General features: G+C 36.4%; 1 protein-coding gene across 4 annotated transcripts in view; it reads right to left on the bottom strand.

Annotated features, from left to right (window-relative positions):
- The window catches only part of ankrd13b (ankyrin repeat domain 13B), a 28,435-nt gene extending 11,969 nt beyond the window's left edge, over positions 1–16,466 (bottom strand). For 2 of the 4 annotated variants that reach the window (XM_058745522.1, XM_058745523.1), the window contains exons 1-2: positions 16,140–16,466; positions 1,113–1,248 (exon numbers count right to left, since the gene is read on the bottom strand). In XM_058745522.1, coding sequence (XP_058601505.1) covers positions 1,113–1,248; positions 16,140–16,247 — 244 coding nt within the window. In that variant the 5' untranslated portion in view covers positions 16,248–16,466. Of the gene's footprint in view, positions 1–1,112; positions 1,249–6,526; positions 6,863–16,139 lie in introns of those variants that run through there. The other 2 variants (XM_058745525.1, XM_058745524.1) reach the window with 2 other exon arrangements.
- Positions 16,467–17,470: the final 1,004 nt, after the last annotated feature.

Below are 17,470 nucleotides of genomic sequence, written 5' to 3'. Positions count from 1 at the left end.
GATTTTAGTTTTTGGAATTTTATTTGGAATTTATTTAGACAAAATAATAGAACTTTAATATTATGCCAATTATCAGTTATCAATAAATAATAAATAATAGTTGAAATATTATTGCCAATTAAAATAACTGTTTTCTATGTTAATATATTTTAAAATGTAATTTATTTCTGTAATGGCAAAGCTGAATTTTCAGCATCATTACTCCACACTGTAAAAAAAATTTGAGCCAACTTAAAATTTTAAGGCAACCAGCTTCAGCAGATTTTTGAGTTTTCTCAACTTGTCGTTTTAAGTTTATACAACAAAAATTTGAGAATCTCCCACAAAAATAAGTTGAGCAAACTCAAAAATCTGCTGAAGCTGGTAAAAAAATTGTTTTTAAGTTCACTCAACTTTTTTTTTTTTTTTTTTTTACAGTGCAGTCTTTAGTGTCACATAATCCTTCAGAAATCATTCTAATATGATTTGCTGCTCAAGAAACATTATTATTATTTTTATCAATATTCAAAGAAACTGTAACATTTTGATTCCGATTTACGATTCCTAGTAGCATTTAAATGTTCTCACTGTCACTTTTGATCAATTTAATGCATCTTTGGGTCACACTTTATATTGGGTGGCCTTAACTACTATGTACTTACATCAAAAATTAAGTACAATGTACTTATTGTGTTCATACTGTATTGCAAAACACTTTTGCTGCTATTGAGGTGGGATACGGGTGGGACAGGTTTGGTGTTATGGGTAGGTTTAAGGGTGGGTTAAGGTGTAAGGGATGGGTCAACAGTGTAATTATAAATGTAATTACAGAAATAAATTACAGATGTAATTACATAGGTATTTTTAAAAATATAAGTACAATGTAAAAACATGTATGTACACAATAAGTGCATTGTACCAAATGATTAATTTAAATGTACGTACATAGTAGTTAAGGCCACCTAATATAAAGTGGGACCCATCTTTGCATAAATAAACAAATCGTACCGACCCCAAACTATAACTTTATCAGTTAATCCGTTAATAACTATCAGTTAATAATTAACAGTTTATCATATTGCCAGAATTACTGCATCCCTTCCCAAAATGCAAAGGCTTTTTCACTGTATTACCTGTCCAGCCATTTCTGTTTTCTTTGCTGACATCGGCTCCATACTGGACTAACAGACGGGCGCACTCTAAATGGCCCAGCGTCACGGCCAGGTGCAAAGGAGTCCGACCCCGTGGGTCCAACACTTCTAAATCAACCTGTAAGACACAGAGATATTCGTTTTATTGAGAACTTCATGCAGTAAAATATTTCACAAACACAATTTTCTTTTTCTGCCCTGAAAAAGAGATCTGTCAGAGCTGGAGCCTAGTAGTTGACACATGTTCTCCAGAGATGCCGAACTTTTGTGCTCAAATGCAGGATTGAAAAACACCTCTGAATTGTGTCCCATTGCATTCCCCCTCTATGACCTCAAACTATTTCTTTCTGCCATTCTGTTAATCAGTGTTTAGAAGTTCAGTTAAGAACAGTTTATATTTTTTATTTTATTTCTATTTATTTAAAATTTTCCCCCCTTATTTCACTTTCATCACTGTGCCTCATTAAAGTTGTAACTTCAGTAGTGCTGGATGCTGGATTCCCAGCATGCACCACAAAATGAATAAATTATGCAAATTACCACCTCACTTGTTTACTGTTTATTGCATTATTTTCATTGGTGCTGTCATGTTTGTTTCTTTAAAGGTATGTGTCAGATCGTGACACTTGATTCTGATTTATTATCATTTTGTTGCAATATACTGCAAACTGTAGTGAAATTAAGTCATATTTATTTATATAGCACTTTATACAATACAGATTGTTTCAAAGGAGCTTCACAGTAATAAGCAAGAAAATAACAGTATTAATGTTGCAAATCTTTTCAATTATGAAAAGAATTCAATTGCAGCTGTGAAGCAGCTCTTAAAAGACAATAGTGTCTTTCTCAGCTCATTTTAGTTGAATGAATGAATGAATGAATGAATGAATGTTGAATGAATTCAGTTCAACTATAAAACAGTTCTAAGATAATAACGCATTATTCAGCTCAAGTCAGTTCAGTGTTGATTCAGTTCAGATCAATAAAAGTTCATCAAATTATGAAATGAGCTTAATTCAGCTATGTGAAGCTCTACAGAAGGCAATAGTGTTGTTATTCAACTCAAGTCAGTGTTGATTCAATTCAGTTTAATAACAGTGTTGATGCTGCAGAGTTCATCAATTATGAAACGAATGACTAGTATGCTATTCCAAAGAACTGTAAAGGGAAAGACATGCAAATAAGATTAAAAAATAAGGTCTTTAAAGTATAGTTCAACAAAAAATGACAATTATGTTATTATTTTCTCACCTTCATGGTGTATGAATTTCCTTTGTGGAACATAAAATAATATATTTAGAAGAATGTCTCTGCGTCTTTGTCTACACAGTTAAGTTTTGGACCCCATTTGCTTTCAAAATATCTTAGTTTGTGTTCCACTGAAAAACAAAGTCATGAAGATTTTGGAGATATGAGAATATCTTTAAGTATATGATAATCTTACAGTATATGAGAATCTTGAGAAAGCCTTCAGAAAGAAGGAAAGAACAGGCATCATTCTGGCCACCTGCTATGCAGAAAGAATCACAGGTAAAAGGAAAAGAAGGCAGAAGTGAAAGAGTGCGATGGAAAAGAGAAGTGACAGGTGATAATTAAGGCATCACACCCAAACATGACACAGAGCGCGCTCATATGACACCTGACAGCCACGGTGAGAAATACTTCCACACTCAAACTGAGATCCGCTAAGCACACTGTGATTCCGCTCTTGTGAAATGCAGTGGCGTGCCATACTGTTCCTCCAGCTTCTCATCCGAGTGATCTCTCTCAGTCTCTCGGCCCCTTTGAGCCAGTCAACTATGTCACTGACAGTCTTGAGAGTTTCAAAAGAGTTTATGATTCTTCTTATGGGAGGATCATTTATAATAAGATCATCGCTCACTGTCATCCAAACACAATCATTCCCGTTCACCTCCACGCACTACCACACATTTCAGTAAATATGCTTATGTTTATAGATGCAGGATGACCCATTAATCATTATTTGATGAGTTGGCCGGCCGTGGTTGTGTTGGCCATATTTATAAGCTTACCCTCCGAAAGCAAGGTCATGACAGACGGCGCATGTTGAATCGTGTATGTGGAGCAGAAATGAGAGTCAGGACAGCTTTATTTAGAGACTTGTATGTGAGCCATGTTTGCTGTTTCTAATGAAGCATTTGGATTGGCTGTGTGGCAATGGAAACATATTATTACCCAAGGGCTTAACTTGTGCTGCGAGAGCTGCTTTGGAGTTCTGTACTGTACTGATTAACTTGGTGCACTTATTTACACTTCGCTCAAGGTGCATGTGTGAGTTCTTGTGTTTTCTTTTCTGTGCCTATGTGTGTATAGTGCATTATTTATTCATAGTTATTGCTAGTATGGCTACTACTGTTGCTCATGATTACACCCCTAAATTATTTTAAGTATTAAACGTATGCATGTAGCTCAGCTAACTTTTCTGTGTTCAGATTTGTGATTTTCATAAAATAGGTAAAAAATCCCACAGAGCCAGAAATTTGAGGGTGGGCTCTTTTAACTTTGACCAATAAAAGAAACCCTGCTTGAAACTGCCTTGCAACAAACTGCCTTGCCGACAGTGGTTTCTGGAAGTATTCCTGGGCCCATTTAGTAATGTCAATGACAGAATCATGCCGATGAGTGATGCAGTGTCGTCTGAGGGCCCGAAGACCACAGGCATCCATCAAAGGTCTTCGGCCTTGTCCCTTACACACAGAGATTTCTCCAGTTTCTCTGAATCTTTTGATGATGTTATGCACAGTAGAAGATGAGATTTGCAAAGCCTTTGCAATTTGACGTTGAGGAACGTTGATTTTAAAGTATTCTACAATGTTTTTACACACTCTTTCACAGATTGGAGAGCCTCTGCCCATATTTACTTCTGAGAGACTCTGCCTCTCCAAGACATCCCTTTAATCATGCTACAGACCTGATGTCAATTAACTTAATTAGTTGCTCCCAGCTGATTCTTTTCAAAATTTCTTGCTTTTTGAGCCCTTTGTTGGCCCCGTGCCAACTTTTTTGAGACCTGCAGCAGACATCAAATTTTAAATGAGCTCATTTAGTGGATAAAAGTGTAACATTTCTCCGTTTAAACATTTGTTATGTTCTCTGTGTTCTATTGTGAATAAAATATTGGCTCATGATTTTAAAGTCTTTTAGTTTTCATTTTATTCAAATAAAAAAACAAAAACGTTCCAACATTTCTGGAATTCAGGTTGTATTTACACATAATTTCTTTAGAATATTTAAAGTCATAATTCATATGTATATAATATAATAATATAGCAGTGTTATTTCAGTATTATTTACATACTCATAGTATTTATTAATATTTTGAATTAGCTTTCATTTTTATATTTTCACTTGTAATTTTAATTTTAATTGTAGTTTTATTTATTTTGTACAAAACACTGGTCCTGATTGTGTATGATGTGTATCATGCAGCAAAATAAATCACACTCATGTTATTGTTATTGTTAAAGAAAACTCCAGTGCATCCGACACCCTGCTCTGTAATTAGCTGGCCCCTTTCGCAACATCATGACGGTACTCACCAGCAACAACTGAGGCCCGGCGGCCCCTGAGGGCCTCAAGCTAGAAAAACAGCAGCCTGGTCTCCAGAGTGAGATGAGTGCTACGAGAAAAAGGGTGTGGATGAGTGGTGGGGGTGGGGTGGGGTGTTGCTATGGTAACCCTGGATGAGGAGTACAAATAGGAGACGCAGGCCGAAGGAGGGAAAACTACAGTTTTAAGTGAATGATGGCTCTCGCATCGGTCCTCTGGGGATCTCTGATCAACCCTGACACTAGAGACGGCTCAGATGACTGACAGAGAGGGAAAGAGAGAAGGAGATAACTGTCAGGAGGTGTGCATGCTTGAGCTGGTGAGTGAGGGACTGAATGAGATTGATAACTGATTCTGAGAGCTTCAGGGAGAGACGGAGAGAAACGTGTAACTCGGTAAGACAGATAGGCAGCTGTGAGAGGAGGATGGAACAAAGGAGGAGGGTTCGGGAAACATCAGTTGTTACAGACTGGCCTTCTGGTGACCTGAAATGCTGCTATATATACCCCTCTGAGACACACTAGACAACACACACACAATAGCACAAACACAAACAGTCCCTTATCTCATCTGATCACACAGCCACATACAAATACAGACAAACACGCTGACTGTCATCCTGTCATGTGTTTTACAAAGATTTACCATGGCATCCACCAAAACAAACCTCTATTAAATTTAACACTTTTGAATTTTGTCTCATTATTTGTCCTACATGGGCTGTGGTGAGGGATATAAATGACACTTTTTTTTAAATGACACTATGCAGTTAATTTTTTGGAGCTAATTTACTACAGTATTCATTTACATTGGTTTGATTAACTTTTTATGAATTTTAAAATATTAAATAACTAAATTTATAAATTGCATTAATTAATTAAATAAATGTGAATTTATTGTAGTTTTACATCAGTAAGCAAATGGCTGGTGCAAAGCTGTTTTTTTTATTCTTCGATTGGAGCTGTGCTATTACCTTGTAAGCAATCTATTTTTCGAAGCAAGCAATTTTCATGCAAACGGATGCACAATAAAACAGGCACGAACACCTGCAGACTTTAAGTGAAGGAGGGACACGAGCCATTTTAAGAATCAGAATATACACTTAGAAGTTTTTTTTTGCTAACCACATAGCAACACTCCAGTAACCATCCAGTAACACATTAATAAAAATAAAAATTGTATTCCTTAACAAAAATAATACTATACTACTACAGGCTACTAGTACTAGTATTAAGTCTTTTTGTGGCAGTAAAGACATTTATAATGTTACAAAAGGTTTTTTGTGAAAGAAATTTTAGTATTTAAATTCTAGTATTTATTAATATTTTATATATATATACATATATATATATATATATATATATATATATGAATTATCTTTCATTATGTACAATTTTTATTATATATATTTTTCATTTCAGTTTATATATATACATATATATATATATATAAGGCTGTATATTCTGTTCTAGTTTTACCAATTTAAAGCTCAAAATTCCAAAAAGAAAACTTTTTATTTTTTTTTGGAATTGCTGTTATCTATTTTGCCAATGCAACAATTCTAATTTTTAAAAAAAAATTATCAGATATTTTACTTTATTTCAGCTTTATCTGTTTAGTCTATCTGTCTATATCTATACACACACACAACTGTATTTTAAAATTATAAATTTGTTTTTATATGTATATATCTGAAAAAGAACATTTGGTTTTTGACATAACTGTGGTATTTTGTTGGAAACTACAGTTACCATGGTAAATCTTTGTAAGGCTTCTTGAGCGGTGAGGGTCGGCACACAGAATAATAAAAATAATAGAAATCCTACCTGAAACACCTACACGTTACAGTTCTCCTGCTCTGACCGGAACTCGTCTAACCCACCTACACTGCATCTTTCTGACAGCCCTGTAACAAGCAAGCACTCTTTCCTGCTGACATGCATGCACTGCATCAAACACAAGTGCACTAACTCAAATTCATGTTAATTACTAATCCCCACCACACTGAAAGTGACAATCGTCTAGGGTCCATCCTCACATTTTCACATGGATGCTCTTCCACATAGCTGTCCATCCCATCTCTTCTTCCTCTCTCTCAGTTGTGAGCCTGCTGGAGACTGCATTATTGATAGTCATCTCTGGCTGGTGCATCTGCTCTTGCACTCTTTCTGCCTTGGCTAATGTTCTCTGGCAGCTACTTAAACCAACATCAATCTTTCATTGGAAGTCCAAACTGTGCATGTGGGAGGCAGGCAGAAGAAAATCATATGTGTGTGTGTGTGTGTGTGCGTGTGGGTGGGTGGGGTGGGGGGTGGGGTGCATATCACAGCATGTGATAGATTCCGCTGAAGACTTTGCACAGGCTCTCTTGTGTGGCCTTATGCATACAAATGTGCATACATGCATAGATTTACATGCACAATCTGTTTTACACATAAATGGAATCGTGTGCCTCAGCGCGTTCACTTAAATCGGCTTTTATTTGAAGACAGAACAACATCAACGCACAGAAGCACTTAAAGGCTGTGATATGGCAGAAGAATGAATTGCATAGACAAGGATGCAACCCGGGAGAGAGGTGAACAAGAACTTACAGATTCTTTAAATAAGTCTAGGCAGACAGACATATTGCGAGGAAGGGAGAAATATGGGCCCTTGTTCGACTTTTTATGCGCTATTGTGTCACAGGAGGTTGACACACACCCACGGTGCGGTTCATATTCTGGAGATCGACATCCAGGGCTCGGCTATAAGGGCTGAGGCGACCGCCTCATAGTGTGGGAGGCAGAAACCAACAGAGCTTCACCAAAACACAATGCTACAGCCATCACTTTTTAACTAAATGTCAGTGCAAAAATATACAGAACGTCACAATGGGACAACAAAGACTGTATAAAAGACATTCAGCTCCATTTCACATTCAAAACTGTTTTGGATATGGCCAGTTTAGAGTCCATTCTGCAAATCCAAGCAGTCTGACTGTGCCGGTAATGACATGTCCTTTGCTTTACTCCGGTAAATGCCACAGAGCTGCTGGGTTGAGATAAGAGGAAGACAAAGTGAGAGAGGTCGGAACCATTTCAAGTTAAAAGTGAAAGTTAACTCAAAAATATTTTATATTATATTTTGTTTTAGATAATATTTTACTATATTTCATATTTTTAATATTTATATTATATCTTGAAGAATATTTTGACTGCTTTTGTCCATTTGGGATCCAGAAACACAAACTGTTTCAAAATTTCATCTTTTGTGTTACGCAGAAAGAATGTCATTCAAGTTTGGAGATACCAGTGTTACTTTAGTTTCAAGTATTTATAAATATTTTGAATTTGAACTAAATTCCAGTTTTTATTGTATTTTTAGTTAAAAATAATGTAATTTAGGGTCCCATGGTGACTAGTCGTAGGTGGATTTCGCTCCGTGAACATTTATCTATTTTTTCAGCAGTTTTAGTTATTTTTGTTATGTAGTCATAAAGTAAGTGACTCTGTAACATATTTACAAGGAAAAACCTGGAAAATCGGGACGAAACATAGCAGAAATGTTGGCTGAAAAGGGGAACGAGCAGGCAGCTAGTGCTAATGCTACAGCTACAAGTGGAGGATGAGGTAACACCCGCTTCTTTGAAGGAATTAACATCATCTACCATTCGTTCGGAAGTTTCAACACTGCGATCTGAATTTGTATCTGAGCTTCGATCTGCCGTGTCCACATTGCAAACAACCCTTTCATCGCAAGCTCAGAAGATTGTGGACATTGAGATCATGGGTGGGACAGGTTTTCCATTCAGGATTTAATTGTAAATCCAGAGGTACTGCCATCTTAATAAGAATACTCCATTCAACCTTTCCAATGTTATTTCAGACCCCAATGGTAGGTTTGTGATCGTCTCAGGCACCCTCTATAATAATAAAGTCACCTTGGCAAGCATTTACGCACCTAACTGGGATAATCCAGACTTTTTTATTAAACTTTTCTCTAAACTCCCAGACTTGAATCTTTACCAGCTGATTATGGGAGGTGACTTTAATTGTGTTTTAAACACTGTTCTAGATAGGTCATCTCCCAAATCAGCTCTTCTATCCCAATCTTCTAAAACAATTCATTCCTTTTTGGAGTTGTATGGAGTAGCAGATGTATGTCGAATTCCGAATTCTTCAGCTCATCATACTTATACACGTATTGATTATTTTTTTATTGACAGTAAACCTATTCCTCTAGTAAAGTCTGCCTCTTGTGATAGTATAATTGTCTCCGATCATGCTCCAGTAATTCTTGAATTGGCCCTTCCTGGCTGTCCTATATCTTCTTGTGCTTGGAAAATGAATGTATTAATTTGATCAGATATCCATTTTGTTCCGTTTATCTCAGAAAAGATCTCCACATTTCTATGCTTATATTGCTCTTTGAACTTTCTGAACAAATTGGTAAACTAGACCAGATTTACGCACAACACCCAACCTCATTATTATATAATGAAAGGATTTTTTTGCAATCTGAATATAACCTTTCCACCACCCAGGCTGAACAGCTTCTGCTTAAATCACAACACCATTTTTATGAGTTTGGTGATAAATCAGGTAAAGCACTGGCACTACAGCTTAGACTTAAAACTGCAAAAAATTGTATCACCCAAATCCAAACCCAAAAAGGCAATATTGTATCAGACCCCCAATAAATTAATAATGAATTTTTACTCCTCACTGTATCAGTCAGAATCCCTTAAAGATCCTAATGTTATCAGTAGTTTTTTTTTTTTGATAAACTCAACATTCCTCAAACTAATACTGAATCAAAAGCCAAATTGGATGAACCTATTAGTTTAGCTGAAATTTTACAATCCATTGCACAAATGCAGAGCAGAAAATCTCTGGGTCCAGACGGCATTCCCGCAGAGTTTTTAAAAAAGTTTTCCCCTCGGCTTTCCCCGCTGCTTCTCTCGGCCTTTGAAGAATCTCTAAATAATGGTGGTCTCCCTCCTTCTTTGTGCCAGGCATCAATCTCTCTTCTTTTAAAACCTGATAAAAATCCATTGGAGTGTGGGTCATACCGTCCAATTTTACTTCTTAACGTAGATGTAAAAATTCTGGCAAAGGTTCTCTCTCTTAGGTTAGAAACTGTTATTCAAGACATCATTCATCAGGACCAAACTAGGCAGGGCTTTTTTAATCTCAGAAGGTTGATGAACATAATTTACACCTCATCTGACACATTTGTGCCTGAGGCCTTAGTCTCTCTCGATGCGGAGAAAGCATTCGATAGTGTTGAGTGGGACTATTTATTCTATACATTAAAAAAATTAGGGTTTGGTGATAAATTTGTTTCCTGGGTAAAACTCATATATTCTTTTCCCTTGGCGTCTGTAAAAACAAATGGTATTAGTTCTGATTATTTCCGTCTTCACCGTGGCACTAGACAGGGTTTCCCACTGTCCCCCCTTTTGTTTGCTATAGCTATAGAACCTCTTGCAATCTCCTTTCGTAATAATCACAATATCACTGGTGTTCTTAGAGCAGGAAAAGAACAGAAAATGTATGTCTATGCAGATGACGTGGTATTATAAGTTTCAGATCCAGAAACCTGTCTTTCCCATGTCTTAAATGTTCTAAGACAGTTCAGTGGTGTCTCAGGTAAGGTTACATAAGAGTGAGTTTTTCCCAATCAACTCTGCTGCAAGATCTCTTCCAATGTCAATATTACCATTTAAATTAGCCTCAGACAATTTCCGATACCTGGGAGTAACCGTAACACGGAAATATGTTGACCTCTTTAAGCATAATTTTATAATTTTGGAGAAAACAAAACAGGATCTTGCTAAGTGGACAACTCTCCCACTTTCTCTTGCAGAAAGAATCAATACTATAAAAATGAATATTCTTCCTAAATTTCTTTTCCTATTTCAAAGTATTTCAGTTTTCATACCAAAAACATTCTTTAACAATTGAGATCAAGTGATTTCTGATTTTATTTGGAAAGGAGGTCCAATAAGAATCTAGAAATCGTTTCTTCAACAACCCAAAAAACTAGGTGGTTTTGCATTTCCTTATTTCTTAGTCTATTTCTGGGCAACAAATATTCATAGTATTTTATATTGGAGCCAGTCACACTATGGACTTTGCCAGTGGGTCCCGGCATGGGCTGAAATGGAATGTGGTTCCTGTACTCAAGTGTCCCTGCATGCTTTATTATGCTCTTCGTTAGCATCAAAGACATCCAATTACTCTTCCAACCCTTTAGTACTACACAGCCTTAAAATTTGGAAACAATTTAGGAAACATTTTGGTTTTCAGGTAATGTCAGGCCTGTCTCCTATATATAAAAATCCTTCCTTTTTACCCTCTATTTTAGATGGATCTTTCGCATTATGGTTTAGAAGGGGCATCGTAAACATTAATGATCTTTTCCAGGAGAATACATTTTCATCTCTTTTTCTTATTTGTTAGAAAGATTTAATCTTCCCAAAACCCATTTTTTTGATATCTTCAGACTCATGAATTCATAAGAAATACATTTACTCATTTCCCTCAAGCACCTCCTAAACAAGAGATTGATCAAGTTTTAGAAACTAAACCCTGTACTGTCTCCAATATTTATAAAATAATTTTTTCAATAATTATGCAGTCCGGCTCTTCACCCCTCTCTAAAATAAAACAGAATTGGGAATCAGATCTTAATCATGTTTTTTCAGAAGCCAAAGCCCTTTGTCGTGTACATACTTCTTCTATATGTGCTCGTCATTGTCTTATACAGTTTAAGTTGTTGCATAGAGTGTATTGGACAAAGGCCAAATTGTCTAAAATTAACCCTGGTTTTGATCCAACTTGTGATCGGTGTCGACAAGCTCCAGCTACTCTTTATCATACTTTTTGGCTTTGCCCAGCATTGACTTCTTTCTGGTCATCAATTTTCAGATCAGTTTCCGAATGTTTTAGTTTAGATATTGAACTATGCCCCCTAGTAGCATTATTTGGACTCAACCCCATAAATGTTTCCTTGTCAGCCTTACAGTGAAACGCACTTGCTTTTTGCTTGATAATTGATAAAAGACTTATATTACTGAACTGGAAAAATCCTTCCCCACCCAGCTTCTTTCATTGGATGCATGACCTGATGCAGTTTATTCAAATAGAAATTTGAGGTTTCCTTCCCCTTCCCCTGATTTACTAATAAATGGAGAGCGATTAAAAAATATATATATATACAGTATATATATATATATATATATATATATATTGTTGGAAGTGTGTATGTATGTTGGTGCAAGCTATTTCTCCACCCTTTTTATTTTTTTATTTTATTTCTTTTTTCTTTCCTATGTCCTCAGAATTGTTCTAACTACTTTACTTATTTATTTGTATTGCCATTTTATGTTATCATTATTATTTTTATTATTATTTTTCTTGGTGCTAGCATTCATAATTGTATTTTGTGTTTGACTCAGAGAGTAAGGACCTTTTGATTAATTTATTTTTGACCTTTGTTAACAGATTGAAACTATTTGGCTTTTCATTTTTTTGTATCTCTCTGATTGAATGGCATCAATAAAAAGAGTTCAACCTAAAAATAATGTAATTTAATTATTTCCTTTTGTGATTTTTATTATAGTTTTGTGTTGATAGGCTATATTTCTATTTAGCTTTATTTCTATTTCATTTTTATTTTTAGTACATTTACTGCGTCAACCTGAACTTATTTGATTTCAGTTTCTCATTTTCATTTTTTTAATTTAGGTTTTCCATCTAATACTTATATTTTATTTTATTTCAGCTTCCTTTAAATTATTGAAAATCATTTTACTTACAAAAACAACTCTGGGAAACACATGAGGGTGCATTAATGCTGACGGAATTCTTTCTTTTTTTTTTTTTTTGGTGAACCATCCCTTTAACAGGAGAATACTGACGTACTAGATGTTATACATCTTACGGTTTTCACACTGTATGGTTTGAGGTTATGTTTGCATATCCAAATTAGAATAGGGGAATGTTTACTGACGTCTATGTAAATCATAGAGATGAATAGTGCTTATGAAATAGAGCCTTGTAGTATTTTCCAGTAGGCAAATGCAGCACAGCTCGCCTACTCAGGTCTTGTACAATTGATAGATTTGTATGTGTGTGCTCCTGTTGTTGCTACTTATTATTTTTATGGTAAATTCAGACCATAAACTCTAATCAAATTAGACACAATTGCACCTTTCAATTCCATATTTTCAATTCAACAACCCAATTCGCTGGCCTTTTACGAGCTCTGTCTGCCACTGTCCTTGTCAGTTTGTTAAAAGCTTCCCATAAGTTAACTAAATCTCAGCAACCCCCTCCCAGCCGCCCAACGCTCGTCCCCTGTGACAACGCTCTGTCGCAATTAGTGTTGGGTTACGAGAGCAGGAGGGGCGAGTGTTGAAGAAGAGAGGCAGTATATCAAACTGGAAAACTGAACAGATGTGTGGACAACAGCAAATGTGCTGATGGAGAGCCGCGGGCAAAGAAATTGCCACCGTGTTATTGCGTATTTGCTGAGGCACTGCTGACTTCACTCAAAGAAACACAAATCCACATGCCGCTCGACAATTTCTCTGATTTTTGGACTCGGTTCTGTAGATGCATCAGCCGGCAATGGCTCTTCCCTCTGGTTTGCTCATTCAATCACCCACTCTATCCATTCGCTCTTTCTCAATTTCCTGCCGCTCTCCTCCAAGCTGTCATCTGTCCACTTCCTCCCCCGTGACTGTTTTATGGCACTGTCAAGGCAAACTGCAAATTGAGCTTCTTTTCCCTTCGGTAACTTCTTTACCCCTCCTCTTCTTCCTCCACCAGCACCCGATTTCTTTGCTATTCACGTCCCTTGCTCTCCTCTGTCCTAATAGCTTAAGTTTCCCCCCTTTGTTCTTTCACTGACACCTAACATCTATCCTATAATCCTGTGTGCTGGTGCAGCAACTTTTCCCCTTGTCAGGGTGGCTACGTGCCTCATTCACTGGAGAGGAATGATCGAGACAGCATTGACCTCCCTTCGCACCTCGTGCCATCCCCGGCGGGACCCGGTTTGACTCATCGAGCAACACCCTACCGTGCCAAACGTGGCTAGATTATGCTGTCAGCGGCCTGTAAATCAACTAAACTGGAAGTGCTTTATATCGCAGTGATCATCGAGAGGGTTAGGGGTCTGAATTATTACCATCAGCCTGAGCAATAAAAACCGGCACAGGAACAAGATGGCTGGTTTTGCAATGAATTACAGTTTGTTTGGGGTTTGCAAAGATGGAATCATGAATGGCTGCTGTAACTGAGATGGAAGACTTCGCTCAAATGAGTTGAAATTATTTACTCATAAAGCAGAGAGCTAAATCAGAATAGTGAACTAGAGCACACAGGCCTTGATGTTAGCTGAAGTGGGCATTTGATTCGACCCAATTAGTCTTCTTACATAAACTTCTGTTTGTTACAGAAAAACGCATTCAGTTTTCATCTTGGCTTCTTCCATTATGATGTAGCTCTTTAACTTTATAATATAAGTAACCTGATGTGTATCAACAACAAACTGTGTATTATTTAATGAATCTATCGTATAATATTAAATATTTTAAACTAAACCGGGATTACATTAAAGAGCAATGTTTTAATAAGTCCATTTTTTCTTTTTTATTTGTTTGTTTTTTCACCTCTAATGCTGTTTTTTTATTTTTTTATTATGTGTCTACTGGTTTATTTGTCTATAATTTTTTAAAGAATACACTGATGTCACATTAATTTTGACTATGAATCTGTAAATTAATGTTGCATTAAAATTGTGACGTAATGGAAGTAGCAACACATCTTTTCTTCTGTATTGTGACGTACATACGAGTAAAATGGATAATTGAAAAAAACTAAATATGTAGAGCGGGACTTGGTTCTATCCATTGTTGGTTGATTAGATAGATAGAGGCAGATCTGAATGTGAGCTTGTAAGAAATTGGTGGTTTTTCGCAAACTTAATGATTGGAGAAGTTTGGCATACATCATCAGAGAAAAGTCTGTTTCACTAGGATGACTGAGTTATGGCATCTTAATTAAAAACTACAAAGTTAAAAAAAAATGAAAAATTAAACATATGCATGGATGAATCGTTCCCAATAAGTTCAGTAACATGCATTTACAAAATAAATAGGGTGAATTTCCATTTCATGCCGACTGCAATAATATAATTCTTTTGAAGGCTGATCATAAAAAAACAGTCTTCTTCTCTGACAAAATCAACCTGTATATGAGCTATTGAACTTCAGTGTGTAATCAGTGATTTTGTCATAGATGCTGATGCTGCTCACTGCGCCATGGGAGAGAGAGCATCTCACGCTGCCATCTGTGTCTTGATATTACTTAATATCTCATAGATATTGCAGTAAAATCAAGTGGAGTTTTATTCATGTTTGTACTTCTCTCATATAGAATATGATAAAATAGGATGTTGAAACTGGTTTATGAACAGAATATAAATTCTAGAATAGAATTATATTATATTAAATAGATAATAGAGAACAGAAAGACAGAACAGGTTCTTTAATTTATACGCTACTGTACAATGTGTTCCTATGATCAAGGCTATGATCAAATCAGTTGAATTTATGCTTTGTGGAGGTGAATAAAACATAACTAAACCAGTCATGCTGTAATCTGTCTGTTTGCTTGGTGTATTTGTAATTTATTTGTTTATTTAATTTATTTATTAATTTCTTTCCCATACATTCAAATCAACCATTCAGTGTCTTTGGCCTATATATAGTTCTGCACAGTAATCTCAAATTCTAATTAATTACAGACTAATTCCACAATGATTCGTGGAATAATGTACTGCATTAATAATTCTTTTGAAGAAGGCTGATCAGAAAGACAAACACACCCTCTCCTGACACACCATCTATCCTCAGGAACTGTGAGTGGTGAACGTAGGCTGATCTGTAAGCATCATTCACCCACAGCCTTTGTATGCAATGGCACTTTATTCTGCAGCCTCTCTGTGTTTTAGGCTACACCATCTCAGATCGAAATAAAACTGCATTTGTGATCATGTTTCCGCCAGACGTGTAACATGAGCAGGTTTGGAGAACAGAGTCTGTTTGTCGAAACCTGGTGAGCTACCTAAAAAGACTGTATTTTTACGCGTTCGAACGTTATACGCCCAAAAATGCGGACTAGGTAGGCAACTCACTAGGTTTGAAGACACAGCCAGGGTGTGAGGGCTTTTTGACACGCATTTCTGTTTGTAGTAAACATATCAGCAAGGAAATAAGCACTTAACTGAATAGACGTGTTATTAATGAACCAGCAGACGATGAAGAATCACTTTTCGCCCTTCCAATGAAGTACCCAAATCTGTTTCCTCACAGACTAACGCACGGCCCGCTCCTCACAGCATCATCCGCCGCGAGACTGTCACGCGGAAACGAAAGCATCTTACCTGCTCGCGCGCTGAGAGCTCTTTCTCCAGCTGCCGGTGTTTGTTATGCCACACCAGATAATGCAGGTGGTAGCGACTCTTCTCCGGAGTTTTTCTGGCAGAAATCATCCTCGGTGCATAGTTCGCCGCTGCTCTCTTCCCCGTTCCGTTTCCCTGCTTTTGTGCGATATCAGTTACTTTTATAAAAGGCGCGTACTATATTATTATTATTGCTGAAACGACCGCTAAGGGCATTTCTCTCCCTTTTCGTATCCAGCATCGCCTTTTGCATAGTAGCTTGGCATTCAGTGTGTCTGTGTTGAAGACAATTTAAAGCTGTGTGCATGAAAGCTCTCCGTTCTGTTCTCCTCCTAGACTAGTCTCATCTCCCTCTCCTCACACACTCAAACGCGCGCGCGCGCACGCCCGCTCGCGGAGGCTGAGGCAGGGCTCTCGTTTCGCCGATGAAAGCGACTCAGTCACACCTATGAGCCATTGAACTTCAGTGTGTGATTCTGTCATACATGCAGATGCTGCTCACTGCGCCATGGGGGAGAGAGAGAGCATCTCATTCTGCCATCTATGTCTTAACATTAGGCTACTTAATAAATATCTTATGGATGCAGTATAGTTTAACAGAACATAAATTCAGTTCTAGAATTCTATTTTTAATAGAACAGATAACAGAACAGATCAGGGTGTTTGTATAGGCTATTATTGTGCTGATTTTGTCACTGATATCTACTGTCTAATGTGTTCTTTTATCCATACATCACCGTAAAAAAAAAAAACGGGAAATTTATGGTAAAAAAAAAACTGAAAGAAAGTGAAATATGCAATAAACATTAATTTAAAAACATTAGATGTAACATATAACCCGAATAAACATAACTGATAAGAAAAAACTAAGAAACATTGTTATTTCAAAGAAAAACATCAAATTTGAAATGGAACGCAGGGAATTCTGGGAACGTCAATTTACAGTTTTTCACTGTAAATTATACATTCTTTTTCACTTCCAAAAATGGTATTTTACCATAAAATTACATGAAATGTCTATTACAGTTTTTCACCATATAGGGGAACTTACCGTTAACCATTTAACAGGTTTTTACAGTAGCATTTTCACAGGTTTTTACCGTTAAAACCACGATAGTTTTTTACAGTGATGCTTAACTAGTATTAACCTTATACAATATGACCAAATCAATTAGTAGTACATAACTCAAACTTCTGCTACTCTATTAAACTGAATAAAAATAAAATTAATTAGCTATGTTTTTATCTATTTTATTTGGTCTCAATAAATACTCCATGACTCCAAAAGAATCAAAAGTTTTATTCATTTGTTA

The sequence above is a fragment of the Onychostoma macrolepis genome, chromosome 15 (genome assembly GCF_012432095.1).
Source record: "Onychostoma macrolepis isolate SWU-2019 chromosome 15, ASM1243209v1, whole genome shotgun sequence".
Classification (NCBI taxonomy): domain Eukaryota; kingdom Metazoa; phylum Chordata; class Actinopteri; order Cypriniformes; family Cyprinidae; genus Onychostoma; species Onychostoma macrolepis.
This window is presented reverse-complemented; position numbering and strand designations above follow the sequence as displayed.